General features: G+C 34.9%; 1 protein-coding gene across 1 annotated transcript in view; it reads left to right on the plus strand.

The window, feature by feature from the left end:
* The window catches only part of LOC149801789 (DNA-directed RNA polymerase III subunit RPC3-like), a 78,962-nt gene that overhangs the window by 38,184 nt on the left and 18,707 nt on the right, over window positions 1–22,071 (plus strand). Inside the window, exons 6-8 of the mRNA XM_089956137.1 lie at window positions 4,777–4,869; window positions 14,431–14,511; window positions 20,382–20,433. Coding sequence (XP_089812263.1) covers window positions 4,777–4,869; window positions 14,431–14,511; window positions 20,382–20,433 — 226 coding nt within the window. The remainder of the gene's footprint in view (window positions 1–4,776; window positions 4,870–14,430; window positions 14,512–20,381; window positions 20,434–22,071) is intronic.

The following is a 22,071-nucleotide window of genomic DNA, read 5'->3' on the forward strand; positions in this document are numbered from 1 at the left end:
TCAAGGTGTGTTACCTCCCCTTTGACTGTAATTGAGTGATTGCAATGTTTGCTTTGTTTCTCTTTTGTTCAATAATGTATGCATTTTTTCAGCTTTATATTAAAAAGTAAGTAATTTAACACTGCTTATAGTGGAAAGTAGCCACAGTAATGATTTTGAGACTTTTTCTTAACTTTTTATGAGCTTTGGGTAAATGTAGGTATATATTTATGTATTAGACAACTTCAATATGCAATTCAATTCTATTACTTAAATTTAACAAGTAGTGTATTCAGTGACAATTTTTATCAGTGTCTGCATATTGCATAGAGACATGAACTTGTCTTGGCATAGCAAAGTTTTTCACACATTTCTCCACCTCCAGCATACTTAATAGCTTGAGTCATAACAGTTTGTGCATACACTTTCTGTCTCCAACATCAATGTCAGCATTATAGGAACTTTGGATAGCTTTTTCAAATTTGTCTCTTGCTGTCCTTATGTAACATACCTCATGTTGATGTGTTATTTGGGTTGATACACATTCCCCTCCACCCCCGTTGTGGGGAACATTACCAGGCTTGAAGAAATTACTCTGTCTATTCTTTGCTTATTCACCCTTCCCCATAGTTTTATACTAAAAAGTAGCACTATGTTATTTAATTATTCAGTATAATAAAGCTTATGGAACTCTTCGTTGGCTTTTATACCTTTTTATTAACATTTGGGGGTCATGAATCACATGTGATGATAGTTTAAATAAGTTTGGAATGTCAGCATCTCTTGATGCTTCATGGGTGTGTGTATTTGTTTTAGTCACAAAAGGGCAATGGCCTCTTATCATTTTGACCTGTCATGTGGCACACTTATTTGTTTTGTTTGATTGATGTGAATAGGGATGCACTGTATCTTATTTCTGTGAGAGTCAGCAAGAAAAGAAATGCAATTTTAAAATTTAAAACATTTAAAACTTGTCTTATAGCCAGTGAGAGATGAAAATACAATGCGTCATGTAATTTGATACCCTGTGATGTCATACTTGCTGATGTCAGCATGCTTGTGTTTCTTTTGTGTAGCATGCATGCCATAGAAAGATAACATGAAGATACAAAGGCAGAAAACAATTATTTTAATAACAAGAATAAGCCATTAATAAGTACAATACAACACAGCAACATGTGATGCGGATGCAATTTAACTATAGATATTGGTATCACATAAAATGCTATTGCACTATTATCCATGCACAAGCATGGCCAATTCTTTCTTACAATTATGCTCTAATATCAAGGAGTAAAATACGACTTTTTCAAAAAAAAATAAATCTGGTTATAGGACACACGGTACTAATTATATGGAAGAACTGTGAACCAGTCTAGAAATGGGTGAAGAAATGATAGAGCATTTACAGGTTTGGTGGTCCATAATTGGTTAATAATGAAAATTAAAATTTTAGGAAAAATATCTTTTGAGAGCTTGTCCTATATGTAATGTAAAAAAAATATTGACAAATTTCTACTGATACAATTTTAGCATTTTTACAGGCTTGACTCAGGAGTACTCAATTCTGAAAGTAGCACCTGATTCATTTGGTGCAGAATCAATAACACGTGTTTCATGCACATGTATGTAAACAAATTGCCGCGGGTCATATGGTGTTCTCCACACATAAGCTTGCACCAAGGTTAGATGTGCACGAAAAATTATAGGTGTCATTATCAGCACCCATAAATTTTAAGTTATTGAATTTTGAATATGACAGTGTTTCCATATGTTTACCATTGGAGTGGAATTAGTACCGTGAGTCCTGTAAATCTTCAGCATCATTTGCAGTATTCATCTGAAACTCATAAATGTTTGACATTATTTGCTGTATTCTCTGAAACTCATAAGTCTGCAACATCATTTGCTGCATTCTCTGTAAGTCATAAATCATCTAAATTTGCTGTATTCATCCAAAACTCTAAATCATTTACATCATGTGCTTTATTCATTTGAAACTCATAAATTTTCAGTATCATTGGCTGTTTTCATCTGAAACTTGTAAATCTTATACATCTTTTGCTGCATTCTCTGAAACTCATTGTCTGCAGTTGCTGTTTTCATCTGAGACTTGTAAATCATCTACATTTGCTATAGACCATGAAACTCGTAAATCAATGACATCATTCATTGTATTCATTTCAAACATGTAAATCTTATATTTCATTTGCTGTATTCATCTGAAACTTGTAAATCAACAACAACATTATTTGCTTTATTGATCTGAAACTTGCATATTAATGACATGATTTGCTGAATTCATCAGAAACTTGTAAATCAACGACATGATTTGCTGTAGTCATCTGAAACTTGTAAATCTATGACATGATTTGCTGTATTCACCTGAAACTTGTAAATCAATGACACAGTTTGATGTGTTCATCTGAAACTTGTAAATCTATGACATGATTTGCTGTATTCATCTGAAATTTGTAAATGAACAACATTATTTGCTTTATTGATCTGAAACTTGCAAATCAATGACATGATTTGCAGTAGTCATCTGAAACTTGTAAATCAATGACACAGTTTGCTGTATTCACCTGAAACTTGTAAATCAATGACACAATTTGTTGCATTTATCTGAAACTCATACATTTTTGACATCATTTTGCTGTATTTGTCTGAGACTTTGGTATAATATTGCCATATAGTTGCAGAATTTTACCAAGCCTTTGTTAATTCCTTAAAATCTTATCATGTGAGAGCTAAAACTTATGGTTACTAGTTAATAACATTAGAAAGGAACTACTTATGTATTCACTTGCCTTGACAATATTTATAAATAGTTGTTATATAGTTTAGTTGCTTATTTTTTATGATTCATTATTATAACTATGTGTAATTGTAATGATTGAATTTCATATTTTATAGGATTCTTCTGGTCATGTAGCTTGAAAATCAGTTGTACACTTTACATGCATGTGCAGCCTTCCTTTCACTACAGCCTTTCTTGTTGTTGTGTAATTGATTTTCAGTCTTTGGAAGATCCTGAATCCTTTAAATATGAAATGTTTTAAAATGCCTAAAGTTTGTAGCCTGAATATGTTAAGGTTTTCTGTTGTGTCACAACTTTGGTATCAGCATCATCAACATTCAGAGGCTGTGGTGAAATTTTTTTTACATCATTTATCTTCTACCTCAGTTGCTGTTTTCATTATTTTGGTTTATTGTTACTATATACCTAAAGTATACACATTGATAAGCTAGGTATAGCATTACTGTTTACCTAAAATATGCACAATGAGGAGCTAGGGATAATATTATTGTATACCTAATGTACGTACACTGATAAGCTAGGTATAGGTATAATATTACTATATGCCTAAAGTATACACACTGGTAAGCTAGGTGTAATATTACTATATGCCTAAAGTATACACACTGGTAAGCTAGGTATAATATTACTATATGCCTAAAGTATACACACTGGTAAGCTAGGTATAATATTACTACATGCCTAAAGTATACACACTGATAAGGTAGGTATAATATTACTATATGCCTAAAGTATACACAATGATAAACTAGGTATACTATTACTGTATGTCTGTAGTATGTACACTGATAAGCAAGGTATAATATTACTGTATGCATAAAGTATACACACTGATAAACTAGGTATAATATTACTATATGCCTAAAGTATACACACTGATAAGGTAGGTATAATATTACTATATGCCTAAAGTATACACACTGATAAACTAGGTATACTATTACTGGATGTCTGTAGTATACACACTAATAAGCTAGGTATAATATTGCTGTGTGCCTGTAAAATACACAGTGGTAAGCTAGGTATAATATTACTATATGCCTAAAGTATACACACTGATAAGGTAGGTATAATATTACTATATGCCTAAAGTATACACACTGATAAACTAGGTATACTATTACTGTATGTCTGTAGTATACACACTGATAAGCTAGGTATAATATTGCAGTGTGCCTGTAAAATACACACTGGTAAGCTAGGTATAATATTACTATATGCCTAAAGTATACACACTGGTAAGCTAGGTTTAATATTACTATATGCCTAAAGTATACACACTGATAAGGTAGGTATAGTATTACTATATGCCTAAAGTATACACACTGATAAGGTAGGTATAATATTACTACATGCCTAAAGTATACACACTGATAAACTAGGTATAATATTACTACATGCCTAAAGTATACACAATGATAAACTAGTTATACTATTACTGTATGTGTGTAGTATGTACACTGGTAAGCTAGTTATAATGTTACTGTATGCCTGTAAAATACACACTGATAAATTATGACTTTCTGCCTTGCCAGCATAAGCAGAAAACTAAACATTGCAAATATGTCACAACATCATGTGAAGTATTGTCATAAAAACCAAGACATATGAATGTATTTCAATAATTTCATTGTTCTGTGGTTTGGTCAGACAAAATTTTATTTTTCTCTATTGATGGTCATTTCAAATGAAATTTATTAAACTTGTAGAATAATTTCAATCTGTTGCTTGCAAAGGCTTGCAGGAGATAGAGATTTTATTGTTTACATAAATTTCTTTTGAATTTAGCACTTACGCAATAGCCTCTTTTGAATTTCAATGGACATTCTTTTGCTCATATTGGAACTCAAATTGTGCATGATTTTTTTTATATATTTTAAAAAATTTATGTTTTGAATGTGTAATAAACATGGCCTTGCTTCTTGAAAATGTTAGTAAATATTATTGTAACTATAATGTGTACTTTGTCATCACAGAAAGCTTCAGAAGTGCTGAGAACCATGCTGAGAATAAGTGAGGTGAAATCGGCCAGTCATGCTCCTGTAACAATGCCAGTATCTTTCACAGAGGTTTGTTTCACCTAATTTATCTTCTTTAGGTTCAGAACTATATCATACTGAAAAATTTAGAGGCTTTTAGTGCTGCTCTAAATGGATGGTTTTTGGCTCACCTGCCTGAGAACCAGTCTGGTGGCCTAGTGGTTAGAATGTGTGCCTCGGATGTGGGTTTGATCCCCAGAGGAGTCATACCAAAGTCTTATAAAAATGGTACTAACAGCTGCCTTCCTTGGCACTCAGCATTAAGAGGTTAGTGTTAGGACTGGTCAGCCTGGTGTCGGGATAATGTGACTGGGTGGGACATCATGTTACATGTCTGTGGCATGATGCCCCAGTGCTAGACATCACTATAAACTGCCACAGTGCAGACATCATAGCAGTATGACTGAAAAATTGTTAAAGCTGAATTAAAAAAATCCAAATCACACAACACACACTCACCTGCTTGAAGGTGATAAAGCTTATAACATGACCCAGGATCTCTCATGGCTCAGGTTGACCTTTAGAACCAATTAGAGGGTTTTTGTTTGGGATCAGAGTTGGATTTTGTTATGTTTTTTTAATTCAGTTTTACTGTAATGATCATAAATGCAATATGCCCTGTTGTGTTCAAACATAATTTCATTCAACTATCACAGCTATGACTGCATGCATTACTGTGATAACCAGATTAAGTGCCAACCGTTTTGATCTCTGACTTACAGAGTTATTTATTGTATGGTTACACTCAGTCAAATGAAGACCTGCTTTATATTATCACATTAGTTTTATTGTTTGTATCAAATCAGATAAGGGGTAAACTAAAATAAGAGTTCAAAGACATGAAAATCCTACCTGTGTAAGAGCTGGAGGTCATGTTTGTGTGTCAGTCAACTCATTTCAGTTGTCAAATGAAGTAAAAATAACTAAACTAACTTAAATTAGCCATTATTAATTCATAAATGTTATCAAAGACAGCAAGGCATCCAAGTGAAATGAATACTTGGTGAATTAAAAAGATTTGATTCAGAGATAGGATTCATAATGGAGAAGTGAATTCCAGAGTTTGTGGTGAACTTAATTTAGGGCCTGGATTGGCACTCAGAAATTTCCTCAAGGATGGGAAGACTTTTCACTGCTACTTGCAATGAAATAATGGCATTCAGAGATTTCCTCAAGGATGGGAAGTCTTTTCACTGCTACTTGCAATGAAATAATGGCATTCAGAGATTTCCTCAAGGATGGGAAGACTTTTCACTGCTACTTGCAACGAAATAATGGCATTCAGAGATTTCCTCAAGGATGGGAAGACTTTTAACTGCTACTTGCAATGAAATAATGGCATTCAGAGATTTCCTCAAGGATGGGAAGACTTTTCACTGCTACTTGCAACGAAATAATGTGTATCTTGAAAATAAAGGTAATTTATACAAAAAAGGCGAACAACTTGATTTAAAAAAAAGCTATTTATAAAAAATTATTCACAGTACGATTATATAAAAAATATTAAGCCATTAAACAGCACCATCACCCTCCCACACCCCAAACCCAGTGGTTTTTCCTCAGTGTCCAGTGGGGATGGCATCCCCTTCTTTGTTACAGTACAGTTTTAGTTTTTGGATTCCACTGTGCATGAGTTCTTGAGGGAGTTGTGTATGTTTTAATTCTTGTCTTTGAATAAGAAAGGTGATGAAATTGTTGCTTTATTGCAGGTTGTGAATATTTAGCCTAGTTCATACGAGATAAGATTCCAGTCCTACTTCACTTTTTCAGACACATTATTATTCTGTTCATATGTTTTCATTTCACAAAAGTGTGCATTTAACCATTTATTGCATCATTAATTCGTTACAGATCATTGCCATCTCACCTCTTTCTGTGTGGGTTCGAGTCTCAAGCTCGGCCAATGTGGCTATATGAGAAAGCTTGCCAGTAGCTTCTTGTGGGTTGGTGGTTCTTCCCAGGGGTTTTCCTGGTTCTTCCTCCACCATTTATACTGGCTGCCATGTATAGCCTATCTTGTGCTGAAAAATGGCATTAAACTCTACAACAACAATGTCATTAATTTACATGCAGTCTTTTTTTAAAAACGACAATAAAGGTTTAATTTGCATAAATGCTATATCTTGCATTGACAGCATTAGCTTAGAAAACATCGAAACTGGTAAAAAAATTATTTAAAAACAAAATTTTAACATATGAAAATAAAAATGATGGTCAGTGCTGAAGAGGCAAGTGATGTGAATGGTGAATAAGTTGAAAATATAGACTATTTTGGTGCAAAATTGACATCCTAGGCAGTGCAGATGATTATCTTTACTTCTTCAAAATGAACTGAGTTGATGATAACTTCTTATTTGAAAATGTTATTTTAATCATTTGTTTTGACTTGCACAGATCAACATAGTGGATACCACTAAAGCGGCAATTAATGGCAGTGTGGATGCCAATTTTAACCAGAACAGGAAATTATCAAATCTTTGCTTGTGTGATGGTTTAAAATAGCCATTGCAAACACATGTGTTTTGAGGCGGTTCTAATACAAACATCTACATTCACAGATTCTTTTACATTCTGTTTACAATGAGTTGTTTTTGATTCTGGACAAAAAATTCATGGCTTCTAAAAAGCAGTTGGATATTGATGGAAGTGATTCAAAACTTACATAAAAAAATGCTGATAATGTTTTCATAAAGAATACACTTAGGAGTATAAATTCATAAAGCCAGGAAAAAAATGCAGACACAAATGCTTTCTGCAACATCTATTATTGTGAATTTTCAATAAAGCCTGGAGGAATGTTCAATATACACAGACACATTTCAGGAATAAGAAATTCTGATCTTGAAAAAGAAGTTAAATGCTCGAAGAAAATTGTTGTCTTTTTTCATTATCGGCTGGATCTAGTGCAACTTCATCTTCTATGCCTAAGTCTGATGTAATTAGAGCTGAAGTTATGTTAGTAGATATTATTACTGAACTCAATCTGCCTATGATTGCACTTGATACATTTTCAAAGGCTTTTAAAATTATGTTTAGTGACTCTGACATTGCTAGATGATTTCAGTGTGGTAGATCAAAAGGAACTGCTACTGTTAAAGAAATAGCAGCCAATACTACATTAAAATTAGTTGAAAGAATGCAGAATTGCCCATTCACTGTTTCTACAGATAGAAGCAGTGATCAAGGACACATCAACATCTTTCCTCTTGTTATCAGAACTGTTGATCCAGTATCATCATCAGTAACATCATTCTCTCAATCCTTGTTTGTGAAGGCTCTGCAACAGGTGAAGCAATATTCAATCTGATACAGAATGAATTACAAGTTCATGACATTCCTTGGAAGAATTGCTTGGCTCATGGGTCTGACAATGCCCCTGTAATGGTTGGGAAGGACAGAGGAGTCTATGGGTTTATGATCAAAGAGCAACCCAATTTATGTCTTTCAGGCTGTGTGTGTCACCTGATGTATATAGCGGCAGAAACAGGTGCTGCATGTCTGCCACTTAATGTTGACCAGCTTTTGATTGATGTATATTATTATTTTGACAAAGCAGTAAATGGCAAACAGTGTTCAAAGATATGCAGATTCTACATGATACAAAAGCAAATAAAATTCTAAGACATGTTGCAACTAGATGGCTAAGCATCGACAGGTGCTTACAAAGACTTCTGGACAACTGTGACCCTCTTCATGAATTTTCCAAAGAGCAAGAGAATTCTGCATCATCCATATCTTTAAAAGAAAGAGTAAGTAAGCTGAGACACACCATCTCTTCTCCAACAAATCGCCTTGTATGTCTTTTCTTGGTAGTTGCTCCAAAACCATATGTTGATGTGAATACAGAGCTACAGTGCGATGCAGCATTAATACATGTGCTAAAAAGACGTCTTGAAAAGCTTCTTGAAAGCATTCTTTTGAAGTTTGTGAAGTCTTCATCTATACTTTATCAGTCTGTAACAGAAGTTCAGTTTGAAGTTAATCACCATCTGAAAGAGGATAAAGATATTTTGATTGGACAGCCTGCAACAGACATTATTGCTAGAAAAGATGAGGTCCACCTGAGAGAACAGAGGCTGCAAGATTTTTATGATGGGGCAAGAATTTTTTTTTAAACATCAGCAGATTACATTATAGTCAAGTTGCCCCTTAAAGACGATTTATTAAAGCATGCTGAATTTTTGGATCCAGCATTGCAACTAGAAGCTAAAATAGCATCTTTGGATTATTTCTTTGAAAGATTTTCAGTATTTTACCTGAGGAAGTGACTGCAGCAGATGTGAAATTGGAAATGGCACAATTACAAGTCCATAGATATTCAGTCATATCTGTGAAATAGAGTCGATGAAACCTGGTTTGCTGTCAGCCAGTTGAAGGAAGATGGAACAGCGGTCTTCAAAATATTGCCAAAAATAATGCTTCCATTAATGACAATGCCTCATTCATCTGCACACTGTGAGCGAGTTTTCTCCCCAGCGAGTAAATTGAGTGCAGAAACTGTAGAGGTACTTTTAATATCAAAACAGGATCTACACTGAAAATGAGCTGCAGGACTGGAAAAGTGCTTACTACAGGTCCCATAGGATGAATTGATTAGTTCTGGACTAGAATTTTGTATATTTGTATATATTTTAAATAGGTGGGTACTGGGTTTTATACATAAATATTTATCATAAATATGCATTACTGGTATTTAATGATGTTTTGAGAGAATTATGTTTATTCATGCTAACATTCTTATGTTCCTCATTTTCATGCTCTGTCCCTCATTTTTGGTGGTGGCATCCCTGAAAAACATTTTATAAGGGTAGGCATGTCTGCTGTTCACATCTTTCATCCAAATTTTGAAGTTTGAGGGACAGTTATTCAACATCCAGATGAAGCTTACCTTGTCATTATTTTGATTTGAAATGGGATCAAGATCTTGGGCAATATTGAGCTACAGAAATAGGTCTTTACACAGAAGAGGAGCATCCACCCATGACACCAAAATGGATGCCAATTAATATTTCAGCTTTCAAATCATCCATAGTTTTGTGATTTTGCAACCACGAATGACTCTTGGGGACAAAAACACCACGGATGATCAAGACTACTTCACTAGCATTATGCCCCATGATCATTCCAATCGAGTATGGAATTGTTTTTACACATTTTTGTAAAGTAATATTATGAATTAAAAAGTACTGAAACAAAATGAGCAAGTTTTTGTCAGCTTTCCAGCTCTTTTCTACTTATTCTCCAAAATCTCATGTGAATAAATTGTTAAAACTGTAATAGTCTTTGATATCATTGGTCAACAGTGAAATCATTACTGACTTGAAAAGGCCCTAATCTGTAGTATTTTGGTGTGCCGAACACGAATATAACCGTGAAAAATTTGTATTGGCTCTCGTTTTGAAGATATTCATATACCTCATTTTCTATGTTTCACTGTGTAAATTTCTCCAGTAGGACTGCAGCAACATCCGGAATAATGATGTAACATTGCATAATACCATCATGCTCACATCATCCACAGTTGATTGCATCATTTTCTGATGCAGTGCAATACTAATGCCATGCGGCTGCTGAAGTAAGTTGACGTCAGCAGTGTACTATACATGTGTAGGCCTATTATACTAATGCCAGGCGGCTGCTGAAGCTGATGTAAGCAGTGTACTATATAAAGCCCAATCAGATAGGTTCAGCATTTAAAATATTTTAGACGTTGTGCGAGACAGTTCAAGCTACTGTTACATAAAACTTATTATTTTATCCATTTACGTACAATAAAGAACAGTAATGCCTCGAAAGTGTGTTAATACCGCGGACAATTTTTGCTATATTTGTGGGGAAGTGACATTTGCCAACCAGAAGAAAAGTATCAATTCTCAAGTGAAGAAGGCATATCATCTTTACTTCGGATGCAAGGTTGGTGACCAAGACAAGCCTTGGGCTCCGCATATATGCTGTGCTACATGTACAACACAGCTTTCACAGTGGTTGAATTGCAAAAGGTCATCAATGCCGTTTGCAGTCCCAATGGTGTGGAGAGAGCCAAGCAACCACCTAAATGACTGTTACTTCTGCTTGGTTCCTCCTCTTTCCGGCGGAATAACGAAGCGAAAGAAGTCGAGAATAGTCTACCCAAACATTCCGTCTGCATTGAGACCAGTTCCACATGGTGAGGGACTTCCTATTCCAGAACCTCCAGCAGAATATTCTCTTGATTCATCTGACGAAGACAAAGGTGAGTCGACCTGTTCTTCTCCTGGTCCATCAGCATGCAGTGATCCAGATTTTCACTGTGGTGCATCATCAACCCCACACAGAATAACACAGGAAGAACTAAATGACCTGATTCGTGATTTGGACTTATCAAAGAACAAGGCAGAATTGCTAGGATCAAGACTCCAACAATGGAATCTTCTAGAAGAAGATGTCACAATTACTGCATATCGAAAGCGCCACCAGCAATTGGAGCCTTTCTTCAGAAAGGAAAGTAATCTGATATTCTGTTCCGATATTGAGGGCCTCATGAATGCTTTAAAAATCACTCATGACCCACAAGAATGGAGACTATTTGTGGACTCTTCGAAACTGAGTCTCAAGGCTGTGCTTTTGCACAATGGAAACATTCTTCCATCTATTCCAGTAGCGTATGCTGTCCACATGAAAGAGACATACGATAACTTAAGGCAGCTACTGAATTCCATTGAGTATAACAAGTACAGCTGGCACCTCTGTGGTGATTTGAAGGTAGTTGCCCTTTTAATGGGACTGCAGCAAGGATATACAAAATACATGTGTTTCTTATGCGAGTGGGATAGCCGAGCAAGGGAAATGCACTACATGAGGAAGGAATGGACTCACAGGCAGAATGTAGCCATTGGAGAGAAGAATATCCAACACCCAGCTCTGGTTGAGGCTCAGAAAATCTTGCTACCACCCCTTCACATCAAACTAGGTTTGATGAAGAACTTCGTGAAAGCCATTGACCGGACTTTGCCAGCATTCCAATACCTGCATGAAAAATTCCCTCGACTCAGCGAAGCAAAGATTAAAGAGGGAGTTTTTGTGGGTCCTCAGATTCGAGAGCTTTTCAAAGATGACCGGTTCAACAACTTGCTGGAAGGTGACGCGAAACAAGCATGGAATGCTTTTTGCCTAGTTTCTACAAACTTCCTCGGAAATGTTAGGGCAGAAAACTATAAGGAACTAGTAGAAGACATGTTGATGAAGTATAAGAAACTTGGCTGCAATATGTCTCTAAAGATTCACTTCCTTCATTCCCATTTGGATTTCTTTCCTAGCAACTGTGGTATTGTTAGTGATGAACACGGCGAACGTTTTCATCAAGATATCGCAACAATGGAACAAAGATACCAGGGAAAATGGTCCACTACAATGCTGGCTGACTACTGCTGGACACTCCTCAGAGATGCTCCCGAACAGCTGTACAAGAGACAGGCGAAGAAATCTAAGATGTAGTCAATGACTTGATTTTTTATAGGTAGGCTATTACAGTTGACCTTTTACTATTGGAATGCATTTCGTTATGTAAACATTAATTTCTTGCAGATTACAAAAAAACTAGAGCCAATTTTGCAATTTGACTGTCATATTCGTGTTCAGCACATAAAAATTGATAAGAATTGACTAATTTTATTTCAGTAACATGACTTTTGTAAAAATTTGTTGTCCAGTGTATTCTTGGAGGATTTTTTTCCCCACCATCTTAAATGGCATAAAATTACCCACGTTCGTATGCTTACATATAGGAGATAAAATGAATATTTCAGATAGAACAAAATTACATTGAAAGTAAGTTTAAAATAAAGGTAATGTGAGTTTTTCATTTACTTTGCATCGAAAGTTTTTATAAACTCAAAAATTTTGACAAAGAAATACATGACTTTGTAGAAAATTATTTAAGAAATTTGTCTTGTGAAGCCAGATTGACCAGCATCACTGCATTTTCTCACACTGATACACCACTGATTCGGACAAATTAAATGTCCAGTTCTATACAACTGTTTAAATGAGCCTCACTGTCAAATGAGTTAATAATTTGAGCAAATGTTGCATAGAGGATATTTGTTTTCCCCACATTAATACCAGATATATTTGATTGTGTGGTACCAAAAATGTGATATTTTACTGAGTGGCAGAGCCACAAGTTAAAATTTATTGATTTTGGTACCACAAGATGAAATATATCCAGTATAAGAGAAGACAGTTTTCTTTTTATTATTTACCAATCTTGCTCCAGATTCAAAGTTTAGAAGATTAAATTCATTCTCTATTAAAACATGATCACCCCCAGCCCGTTTTCTTAAATTCATGGCACTTTCGTAGACTGATTATATTAATATATATAACCTAAGAAAGTGGTAGGATTGGACTGACCTAATCTGTCACAGTGAATTAGATATTTGTCATTTTGTCAACGATTTGACCCAATCTGAAAACAGTGCAAATCTGATTTAACAATGCATTTCAGTGGGCTTAAAGTTGTTGTCAAGGAAATAAGGGAAATAACTTCAGAGAGATGCAAACGGCATCTGGTCACATTTCTTTATCAGAGATTAATTTCCATGTCTGTAATGTTAGGCAGTTTCTATTTATTTGTTCTAGCTCACAAAGTACTCCTTTTTATTGTTCCTGCTGGTACAACTTTTGTGGGCACACACAATCACACATCTCATGGCATAATGGGAAATCTTATATTTTCACATGTGAAAATATAGGGACTTTTTGACAGAATAATCTTTTTTCATGCCTTTATTGTAACGTGAAAAATATATCCTTATATTTCACACGTAAGTATATAATAAATACTCATATTTGTCTTAATTTATTCCTTTTGATTGTTTGTGTTTATATATTTTTATTTAATAAGAGAACTATGTCATAATTACATCACAAGATCAAATTTTTCTTCTTTTTATTTGCATAACTTTTTCTAGATACGATAGGTCATATAATTTTTCTGGCCTGTTACTGGTCTGATTATGTTATCACAGATTGTGCAATAAACATACTGTTATGTATATTTGATTTAATTGTTTGTCTTTTAGTTTTAGTTTTAATGAGGATTTTACCAATCGTGCTTTAACATCTTGCACTTTAAGTTGTATTATGTTGTGACCAGTTTGGGCTGAATTTTATTTTCTCTGGAAATACAAAATTGCTCTGATAAAATTCTTGGATAAAGATATTCACTGAAATTTATACTGAATTCAAACCTGGAATAATATTTCTGTGATTCAACAAGAGACTGTTGACACATCAGTACTTTGTAGGCTATAACAGACATGTCATCACCATCAATTTTAAATCTCTTTGGACTTGACCGGAGTTTTATTCAGGACTTTTTATTACTAGGTCTTGTGTCTTTAATTCTTGGATTAGTTTTGGAGTTAATTTGCAAAGTTCTTTTTTCTCATTTTTCACTTTGTATTCTTGGGAAATAAATTATTTGTTAAATTTTACAAAGCTTGTTGTATTCACTCTTTTCTGGTACTTTTTTTAAGAGCATAGACTCATAGCAATACGTTTGTCACCAGCTAACCTCTTGAATTAAACTTCTGCTTTCTTTTTTTCCAGATTCTTCAAGCATTACCAAAGGAGGTTGGCTTGACACGTAATGTAACGGAACAGTACCTTGCATTGCTCTCAGAAGATTCAGTAAGTTATTAATCTGCACCAATAGTGACTGTCAAATTATAGATGATACATTACACTACACCTATGTCGCTTTGGTCATTGATTCACAAAATACAGATGCAGCAGATGATAATCTTGTAACTGTCTTATGTTCTTTAAAGTGTAAGCAAAATATAGGTTAAAATTCTGACTTAGATATTCTGGATCATCATCAATCCATTTTAGTTTTGTGTTTTGGCTTAACACACTATCTTAATTTTCCACATTATTTATTTCACTTTTGATTTTGACAAGCTGATTTTTTTTATTGCTCCTTTTGATTATATTTGGTGGATTTTCTTTTGCTTTCTGAGAGAAATCCAAGCTAGTTAATTGTTTTAACATTGCAACTGGCTTTGGTAAAGATTGAATTTTGTCAGAAGCAGATGCTGGTACCCCTTTGTTGTACAACATGACACCTTTTATTGCCTTTTAATACATAATATTAGCACAGTTGATGTACATCGAAGCAAAACTGCTACTTTGTTACTATTGCAGTTTTTTTTCAAAGCATTATTTCTGAGACTTCTTTATTGTATTTTAGTAATATTATTGATGTTTAATGCAGTCATGCCTATGATTTGAACCAAGAGATGTATCTCAGCACAAGTTAAAATCTTCAATGTACATGAACTGAGGCCATGCTACAAACAAGGACACTATAAATGTGAGCAATGAACCAAACACTATTTTTGTTATTTTAATACCTATGCATTTAAATGAGTTAGGTAATTGGATTTTCAAGACAGAAAATATAATTACTGGTTACTTTTGACAATTTAATGTGATGTTGAATAAACTAACAATAGTAAATTAGAACAAAAATGGGAAAGTTACTGTTAATTTGGTTATATCAGTGTGCTAAATAACAATGCTTCTCATCATCCAGTGAAATTGTACATATTTGATAGGTGGCAATCCATCAACTTGATGTTTACCAGTTCAAGCTTTCACTGTAGTATGATCAGCACTGTTGATAACCAAGATAATCAACTTAAAGTCAATTGATTGGTCTAGAAAGTTGGTGTAGTATTGATTATTTAGAAGTTTGGCATCATTACTTTCAAATACTGATTTAATTGTTAGGTGACATCATTTTCTGACCTTGTACTCAGGTCTTGTTGGCACTTGTTGTTTGATGTCTTATTGGCATATTGTACTTGTGTTGTTGGCATGTTTAAAAATGGATTTCTTTTTTGTTAAAACTGAGTACTTAACAGGTTATTTCCCTTTGCTTTTGTCAATCCTGTCATTTCGGTTGAACATTGGTGACTTAATATTGAAGTGCAAGAGATTAAAAGTCAGCAAGGGTGCACATCATATATGCCTTGCTGGCATTAAGGGTTTAGTACTTCACCACACAGTGTCTGCCAACCAAAATCGGTCTCTCAAGACAGGTGGTCTCTCATCAGAGGTGTGTGAAAATGGACTGGTTTTCAGGGTCAATAGTTAGCATTGTTGAAAAATAAATAATACCCATACTCACTGTTCATGTATCATATCCTTTATTCATAAATCTTGTTAAATATTGCATGCATTCCTCTCAAAATATCTTTATATAATAAAGATATACATCTATCAAACAACGAGAATAAAATTTATATTTCAACATCACATTAATATGTACAAAAAATGAACAGTTAGATATGATGTATATATCTTATTCTATACACTTATTCACTTGTTTTTTAAGAAATCCATTATACTTCTTTGTTGACATGTTTTACTCAGCTGTTTGGTCTGAACACGTATCTCCATTTCTGAGCAAAGAAGCAAAATTTTGGGATCACCCTGTTGTAAAGATATTCTTTAATCTCTTTTATATGTTTTATGACTGTAGAATGTGAAATAACCTGAGGCAGAATTTCACCAACAGATGACTCATTGTCACTATCATTGTCTGCAGTTGGAGAAGTACCAGATTTACCTCTCTGAAGAATATCCTTCTCCCAGTCTGGCCCTGAGAATACATTAGAAGTTTCTAGACTGTGATCCATATTGGCATATTCTTCCAATGTCATGCCATTGAGAAGAGGTTCCATTGATGGATGCACATCTTGTTCACTCTCTTCGCTCTCTGGCATTATGGCTTCAACACTTAAAGAAAAGCCACACTTGCAAAACACCTTTCAATGGTGTATGAAGACAGAGCATCCAACACAGACTTGATCCATAACATGGCATCTAGAACAGTGACAGTCTTAGATATTTCAGTTGCTATAGAGTACTCATCCATTTTGGAAAGAATGTGTCGCAGCAGTTTCTTCCGATAATGAATTTTGACAGTCTGAATTATCCCTGCATCACAAGGCTGTAGTTTAGATGTTGTATTTGGGGGCAGAAAGACCAGTTTTACATTGCTAAACTGACAATCTGGGTGTGCACTGCAGTTGTCTACAATAATTAAAATGTTCCAATTTTTCCTTTTCATTTTATTGTTGACAGTTACAAGCCATTTACTTAAGATGTCTGATGTCATCCAAGCCTTTCTGTTGGATTCATAGGCAACACCCACAGATCTTAAATTAAATGACGTAAAACATCTTTGGTTGCGTGATTTGCCTATAATTTAGGGGTCCAGTTTTTCTCCATTTGCACTACATGCTAACAGTAGTGTCAACCTCTCCTTTGCTTTTTTCCCTCCTTTGCGAACATCATCTTTCACCACTAGGGACCTGTCAGGAAGTCCTCTGTAAAAGAGTCCTGTTTCATCAGAATTAAAAATATCACATAAGTTATACCCTTCTGTGATGGTCGGTAGTCTTTTTTTCCAGTCATCAACCGTTTGTAAATTCACATCAGCTGATTCTCCACTGAGCACACTTGCTGTGATATTGTATCTATTTTTGAAGCTCTCCAGCCATCCATTTGATGCAGAAAAGTCATCATAATTCAGTTCTGCTGAGACAGTTATTGCCTTTTCCTGAATCAACTTTCCACTTACTGGTATGTTTTTACTCCTTGCAACACAAAACCACTCCCATATTCGCTCGTTTAGATCTCCATAAACTGTCCGTCGTTCCTTGGCATATTTCCGCTGTGCTTGTGCACCTTTCTGCCATTCGTTTCTAATGGACTCCTCGTCTTTGATTACATTTTGAACTTGCGTTTTACCGACGCTTAAGCTGACTGCTATTTTGTGAGCGGTCTCCCCTTTTTCATTTCTTTCAATGACATTAATCCTTTCTTCCAGTGTTAAAATTTTTCTTTTTTTCAGTGGAGGTTCTGCCATCGTTATTAGTGTTGATGTTATAAAGACTATCGGTTTTGATCAGGTTTTGGGGAAATGTGGAATAAATATATATTATGTACCAATGAATGAAACCAAAAGACATAATTAACTCATCAAGAAACAATACATTTATTCTGAGACGAAGTTTAAATCAACAGCGTTATAGCTCGATAAACAAAGGTTGTGACCATCTGCACCCAGGTAAACAGATGGTGGCTTGGTGAAACACTTAACAAAAGAAATAAAAAATAATTTTAAAAAGATCTGGAAATGATTCTCACTTAATAGTATTAAAGACAACGAGCTCATTCACCCTCCAGGCATTATGGATTAACTGGAAGGACAAACGATGTACTCAAACCTACACTGAAGCCCTTTCAAACAATTTCTCACTGGGACATAAGGACTACCAGCGTTTTGTTGAGTTTTCATAAAGATAAAGAAAAAATACAAACCTCTAAATTGACTGCGTATATCCATCATTACTCCCTTTGATGTTACTCTTACTGGCTATTCACATGACTTCGACACTACAATGGCGGTTAGTGACGTACTTTAGTCTGGTATACTGCAGTTTACAAATGACACTGTATGCTGGAGTTGTAAATTTCACAAAACTGGTACTGTATCAAGACAAATTCTTTTTAAATACTTTATTAGAGCAATCTTTACTATTTATGCAGTCTTTGTTACAAAGGATTAAATGATGGTTAGAGGTGTTTATCTTGATATATGGTTGTTCAACTGTAGTGTTATTTAATGTGCACTTTGTTTGCATACTACATTTATCCCGAGCCCTAGTGTTTACAAAGGATTAAGTTAAGGTCAGTGGTGTCAGTCTGTTTTTTTTTGGCAATGCAGTCATTCATAGCAGTGTCAAAATGCATATTTTGCCAAGAAATCACGGTCACTGGTCGCGTTCAGCAGATGGTCGCTCATAACAGAGCGTTTATATAGTAAAATCGATCCATGCATTATGATTGTGGTCGGAAATGACAGGTGGTCACTCATAGCAGAGGTCGCTCATGACAGGTTTTACTGTAGTTGGGACAGTTATGTTGAATTGGAGGATTAGTGCACTCATAGATGCACAGACTGCACTCAGCCTATTTGTAGTTGAAGTTTTGCAAATGTAGAGACTTGTACAGGAAATGACATTGCAGTTACTAGCCTTTCATTCATAATATCAGGCTTGAAGTTGAAGGGAGAATGTCCTCCTGCTCTATGGGACTGCTTTGATGGCCTAGTGGTTAGAGTATCCACCTTGAATGCAGGTTTGAACTCTACCAACTGATGGGACAATTTTTAATAAAGAATCCCATACTTTGAGTGTCCTTTACAATGACTGCATTAAACATACACTCCATAGAAGGATTACATTGAAAGCAGATGTTAAGGTGCAAGAAGATGTAAGCAGGGCTCAGGAAAAGAACTTATCCTGACTGTGCAAACTTAACAGAGCTGAGGAAAACTCTACTGTTTATTTATCCTTGGGCCCAATACATGCAGATTCACTTCTTGCGAATAACTATGTGTATTTTCTAGCCATAACAGTTCTGAAGCTCGACATGGCTTAACATCTGGTGTACATCAAGATTCGATTACTTTTGCAGTTTTGCCTTGTTGTTTTCAGTCCAGAACATGACACAGAGAAAGCTGACTATACTTTTTATGCAGACATCAATGACAATCTTGATACTAAAGTGAGTTCAGAAAGTGAAAATATTTTGTTCAGAGTGATTACAGAAGGTTCAGAACCCATGTAGTATCAAGCTTTCATTGGGTGCCAGTGCTTTCTTTTATAAAGAGCTTGAATAGTGATCAGTGTACTGCATTAAGTGATGACAGGGATGAGTGTCTCTTGTAACTCACTCATCCCAATCAAGAGTGCTCGTAAAAACGTTCCCAGAGCATTAGTTGATATTTTTATAAAAAGAAAATTAGTCATTCTGTTATTCAAGTGTTTATAATTTTAAGTTTTCTTGTCAAAATTTCAAATAACCCTTTTCGTAAAAAAACTTTCTTCATACTAACATAAGCAATTAAGCAGAGTAAAGTTCACATTTTATTCAGTAAATTAAAATGAGCTGTACATAGATGTATATGAATTTCACTAGTTATATTTGTTTTTTGTGTTACTCATGTGGTATAGTAAATGGACATAAATCCAATTTGGATGTTATTGGAGAGTCTCAACATAGATTTTAAAAAACTTCTGATTTAAAAAATACATGCTTTCCAAGCTGAAAGTTTTTTAAAAAATTCTATTCAGTAAGGGTCATAATTGAACAATGACAGTATCTAGTACTTCCAGGAAAGGACTTGGACATTTTTGTTTATAAAAAGTGTGGTTACCCTGAGCATGCCTTGGCACATGCTCAACATTGTCTCTGTGTGTGTCCCTCCATTTCTTCATACATTGACACCCTGTATTAACATCTTTGTTAAAGCATTTTACTTTCAATTTATTTAGGTCTTTTCTTGCCAAATGTGAGTGACTTGTCATTAAGTGATGACACAAGACATTACATATCTGTTTCTTGTCAAACAAAAGTTTACATATTTACTTTTCTTTTACTTTATTTACTTGTAAAACTAAATTTATTTTGTTTCATTTCAGTCTGAGATTGTCAGTAAGGTGGGCAACAGTGGTGGGGGAATGTACTCTGTCAGTATCCTTACACTACAAATAATTTTTGTTGCTCTTTATATGCCTGTCATAAGATGGAGTGTATTAGGTTTTGATGTTGTCCATCTTATAGTCTGTTACCAGTTTGACTGAACGAAGAAAAATGGTTTCTACTCAGTAACTTGAGTTCTTCTTCACTATTTACAGTTATGGATAGCTTGCACTTTGGGTAAAGAAGAACCCTACAAATTTAATATCAGAAGGTCAAGGTTACTGACTGAAAGGAGAAGAATTATTTTCTGATAATAACTTGAGTTCTGCACCATCTACAGTTACCAAATTTTGTGGATGGCTTGTGCTTGAAATAAAGAAGCATAGTTTGAAAGTCAAGGTTAGTGTGGCTGAAAGAAGAAAAATGACTTCTGCACAGTAGATGGTGCTTGTCACCATCTGTCGTTATCAAACTTTGTGAATGGCTTGTACTTAGGATAATGAAAGAACCTCATTTATTTTCTGCTTAAAAGGTCAAAGGTAAGGGTCACTATGAAAGAAGTGGTTTGTGATAACTTTTTCTTCATCACCTGTGGTTACCAAATTTTGTGAATGGAAGAACCCTCTTGACTTTTTGAGTCCAAAGGTTAAATTCAAACAAAATCACTGTGACACAATGAATTAAAATAGGTTTTGTAGTAACATCAGTTCTGCATCATATACATCAACCATGCTTTATGAATGGCTTGCACTTGAGTGAATAAGAATCTGATTGATTTGGGGCTCAATAAGGTCAGAGGTTGCAGTCACTCTGAAAGAAGAAAAATAGTTTCTGCAGATTAACATTAGTTGTGCAATACAGAACAGATCAAACTTGTTGGATGACATCCTTTTAGAGCAAGGAAGAAGTCTGTCAGCTTTGGAGCCAGAAGGTTAAAGGCCACTGCAGCTGCAACAAGAAAAATGGTTTACACATACAAATTTAGTTAACAGCATGGATAATTATTAAACATGGTGGGCATTTAATGTGATGTTCACTGTGTTATGTTATGTGATTTTTTTTGTCCGTCCATTCCCTAACATTTGCTTGTCTGGTTTGTAATGGTTGTAAAGATTTTTGTGAACATTTTCTCAAATATATGTCATGGTTAAACTGCTCAGGCGGCCTAGTGGTTAGAGCATCCGCCTCAGATGCGGGAAGTTGTGGGTTCAATCCCCGGCTGAGTCATACCAAAGACTTATAAAAATGGTACTAATGGCACTCAGCATTAAGAGGTTAGTGTTTCGACTGGTTAGCCTGGTGTCAGGATAATGTGAGTGGGTGGGACATTATGCTACGTCTGTGGCATGATGCCCCAGTGCTAGACATCACCATAAACTGTCACACTGCAGACATCCTAGCAATATGACTGAAAAATTGTTAAAGCTACACTGAAAATCCAAATCACACACACACATATCATGAATAAACAGTGTGTCACATACCATACACTCACCCACTGCCTTAAGATGAAGGTCATGGTATGGGAAAATGTCATTATATGAACTATATCATTTATCTGGAGTATTAAACCACTGACAATATTTTAATGGAATTTTGTCCAAGTATGACTAGATGGCATGTTGAGTATTATAACCAAACATCTACCTCAAGGTGAAGATCAAGTGGAAGGGGAGTGTAATTTGACAA

The sequence above is a fragment of the Sinohyriopsis cumingii genome, chromosome 4 (genome assembly GCF_028554795.1).
Source record: "Sinohyriopsis cumingii isolate HCF-2022 chromosome 4, ASM2855479v2, whole genome shotgun sequence".
Lineage (NCBI taxonomy): Eukaryota > Metazoa > Mollusca > Bivalvia > Unionida > Unionidae > Sinohyriopsis > Sinohyriopsis cumingii.